Genomic DNA, 3,919 nt, shown 5'->3' on the forward strand with positions numbered 1-3,919 from the left:
GGATGCGCAGGCTCAGCGGCCATGGCTCACAGGCCCAGCCGCTCCACGGCATGTGGGATCTTCCCAGACCAGGGCACGAACCCGTATCCCTTGCATCGGCAGGCGAACTCCCAACCACTGTGCCACCAGGGAAGCCCCATAATTTTTTTTGAATAATAACACCAAAATAGGCTGGAGGAGCTCAATCCAGGGCTTCAGAGGCTGGCAGCCTGGATGTGAGCAAGGGGTTGAAGTCCAAGGAACCAGAGCAGCAGGAAGCCTACTTGGAGCAGTAGGCAGCCAGGAGTTGGAGGTGTTCTACGTCCAGATTCTCCCCTGTTGTGGGGAGAGTGAACTTAAGAATGACAGGGGAGGGGAAATGGCTGCCGAAAACAAGCCGGAAGAGCGTTTCCCAAAGTGTATTCTGCGGAACTAGCACCTACTGTGTTCTCAACACCGTGCCACCTATAGAAGATGATCATGGGAACAGCAATAGTAGTCATGTAAAAATCTTTTTACCGAAAAAGCTGCTTGAATGTCTGCCGAAATGTTCAAGTTTACCCAAAGAGAGGCACCGTTGGAACACTAATGAGAGATCATGATGCAGCCGTCCTTTTGGATTTCTTTTTAATAATGTGTGACCCTTCACCTTTGATCCCCTGACCTGCATTACCTTGGTAACCATTTCATTTTTTAATTTAATTTCATTTTTTGATTTTGGTGTACAAGCTGTAACATTTCATCTCTCAAAGTGTAACACGCTGGTTTCCTCAAATAGAGATACCCTTTGAGCGATAAATTTGCAAAATGCTGTCTTCATTTTCTGTATTAAAATTCATTTCAGTTTAAAAAAAAAAAAAAAGAATGACAGGAAGGTGGAAAAGCTGATCTTGCCTTGAGGAGCACTGAAGTGATCCTGGGTAAGGAGTGTTCCTATCAGCATACTCCCAAAGCAGCTACTGTGAGTAAGAAAGGACAGAAATAAATGCAAGTTATTTAGACACCTACTGTGAACTGAATTGTGTCCTCTCAAAACTCATATTTGAAGCCCTACCCACCCCCCAGTGTAATGGTATTTGAAGGTGAGACCTTTGGAAAGTGATTAGATTCAGATGAGATCATGAGGGTGGGGCCCTCATGATGGAATTAGTGCCCATAAGAAAAGGAAGAGACACCAGCCTCTTAAAGGAAAGAAAGAGACACCAGTGCTCTTTCTGTGCCATGTGAGATCACAGTGAGAAAGTGGCCTTCTACAAGCCAGGAAGAGAGTTCTCACCAGAACTCAGTTGTGCTGGCAGCCTGATCTCAGACTTCTTGACTCTAGAATTGTCAGAAAACTAATTTTTGTTGTTTAAATCACCTAGTCTATGGTATTTTGTAATGGCAGCCCCAAAAGACTAATATAACACTCAAGCTACACAGATGTTGAAAGTGAGAGTTACAGAATATGGATATAATATATATTACATATTTTTAAAAATTAAGGAAGCAATTAAAAGTTAACATATAAAAACACAGGAATTAAAAATTGTATTAAAAAAAACCACACACAGCCAAAAAAAGAATCAGTGAGCTTGGCGATAGGCCAATAGAAACCTCCCAAAATGAAATGTAGTAGTGAGTTGAAGGTCATTGCCCCAAAAGAGAGGTTTAAGCCCTAACTTCTAGAACTTGTGAATGTGACCTTATGTGGTAAAAAGGTCTTTGCAGATGGAATCAAGGATAATAAGATGAGATCATCCTGGATTTAGAGTGGGCCCTAAATCTTTTCCTTATAAGAAAAAGGCAACAGATTTAAGACACAGAGATGGGGGAGAAAGGGATGTGAAAATGGAAGCAGAGATTAGAATAATGTACCTATAAGCTAAAATACAGCAAAAATTGCAATCAGCCCCCAGAAGCTAAAAGAGGCAAGTGAAGGTTCTTCCCTAGAGACTTCAGAAAGAATGCAGCCCTGGTGACACTGTAATTTTGGACCCCATAGCTCTGAGCAAATAAAGTTCTGTTGATTTAAGCCACCAAGTTTGTGATAATTTGTTACAGCAGCCCTAGGAAACTAACACAAATGAAAAGAGAAAAAAAAAAACTCCACAATGACAAAACATCTAAGAACTGTGGGATCTTTTAAAAAGGTGTATTACATACATAACTGGAATACCAGAAAGAGAAAATAGAGCAAAGAAATATTTAAAATAATAATGGCTTAGAAATTTATGACAAATACCAAATCACAGATTTGGGATGCTCAGATAATACTAAGCAGGATAAATAACAAAAATCTACACCCTTAGGTGTAGGTGTAAATCATATTCAAACTGCAAAAACACTAAGACAAAATGAAAATCTTGAAAGAAGCCAGGGAGGGGGAGATTCGTTTCTATAGAGGAATAAAGATAAGAATCATGGAAGATTTCTGGTCAGAAACCATGCAAACAAGCAAGAAGAGAATGGAGTGAAATAGTTAAACTGTTGGGGGGAAAAAAGCTATAATTCTATATTCAGTATCCTGGATTATCCTTTGAAAGTGTAGGAGAGTCCTAGCTATTGCAATCATACAAGAAAAGGAAAAAAAGTATACATATTAGGAAAGAAGAAATAAGAATGTCTTTGTTGGTAAATGACATGATCACCTATGAAAAAAGTTTGAAGGAAGTAACAGAAAACCTCCTGGAACTAATAAGCAATTAGAGCAAGTTTGCAGGATACAAGGTTAATATACAAAAGTCAATCACTTTTCTATATGAGCAAGTAGAATTTGAAATTGAAAACACAGTATCATTTATATTAGCATCACAAAAATAAAATACTTAGCTATAAATCTAACAAAATAAGTAATAGGTATGAGGAAAACTACAAAACTGATGAACGAAATCAAAGAAGAACTAAATAAATGGAACAATATTCCATGTTCATGGGTAGAAAGACTCAATATTGTAAAGATGTCAGTTCTTCTCAATCTGGTCTATAGATTCAATTCAATACAATCCCAGTCAATATCCCAGCAAGTTATTTTATGGACATCAACAAACTGATTCTAATATTTATATTGAGAGGCAAAAGACCCAGAAGAGCCCACACAATATTGAAGGGGAAAAACAAAGTGGGAGGACTGACACTAAAAAACCTACAAAGCTGCAGTAATCAAGACAGTACAGTATTTGTGAAGAATAAACAAATAGATAAATGGCACAAAAGAGAGCCCAGAAATACACCCTATAAATATCATCAACTGATCATTGACAAGGGAGCAAAGGCAATACAATGGACCAAAGACAGTCTGTTCAACAAATGGTGCTGGAACAACTGGATATTCACATGCAAAAAAAAAAAAATAAATCTAGACCTTACAACCTTCATAAAAATTAGCTCGAAATAAATCATAGACCTAAATGTGAAACACAAAACTATAAAACTCCTAGAGGATAGCTTAGGAGGAAACCTAGATGACCATGGGTAGGATGATGCCCTTTTAAACACAACACCAAGGCAAAATCCATAAAAGAATAACTGAAAGTTGGACTTAATTAAGACTTAAAAACTTCTGCTTTGTGAAAGACAATGTCCAAAGAATTAGAAGACAAGTACAGACTTTAAGAAAATATTTGCAAAAGACATTATTATCCAAAATGTGCAAAGAACACTTGACATGCAACAATAAGAAAAAAGACAACCTGATTAAAAAATAGGCCCCAAACCTTAACAGATACCTCACCAAAGAAGATATACCACTACACACCTATGCAAATGGCCAAAATCCAGGACACTGACAACACCAAGTGCTGACAAATATGTGGATTACAGGAACTCTCATTCACTGCTGGTGAAAATGCAAAACAGTACAGCCACTCTGGATGAGAGTTTGGTGGTTTCTTACAAAACTAAACCTACTCTTACCATATGATCCAGCAGTCACACTCTTTGGTACTTACCCAAAGGAGCT

At 38.0% G+C, this 3,919-nt stretch overlaps 1 protein-coding gene across 1 annotated transcript; it reads left to right on the top strand.

The window, feature by feature from the left end:
• The first annotated feature begins 341 nt into the window (after positions 1 to 341).
• Positions 342 to 826, top strand: LOC116751105 (calmodulin-binding transcription activator 1-like). The gene has a single exon (XM_032626563.1). It carries the CDS (start codon positions 342 to 344, stop codon positions 579 to 581), a length of 240 nt encoding a protein of 79 aa, XP_032482454.1. The 3' UTR covers positions 582 to 826.
• The last annotated feature ends 3,093 nt before the right edge of the window (positions 827 to 3,919 follow it).

This window comes from Phocoena sinus, chromosome 3 (assembly GCF_008692025.1).
Source record: "Phocoena sinus isolate mPhoSin1 chromosome 3, mPhoSin1.pri, whole genome shotgun sequence".
NCBI lineage: Eukaryota > Metazoa > Chordata > Mammalia > Artiodactyla > Phocoenidae > Phocoena > Phocoena sinus.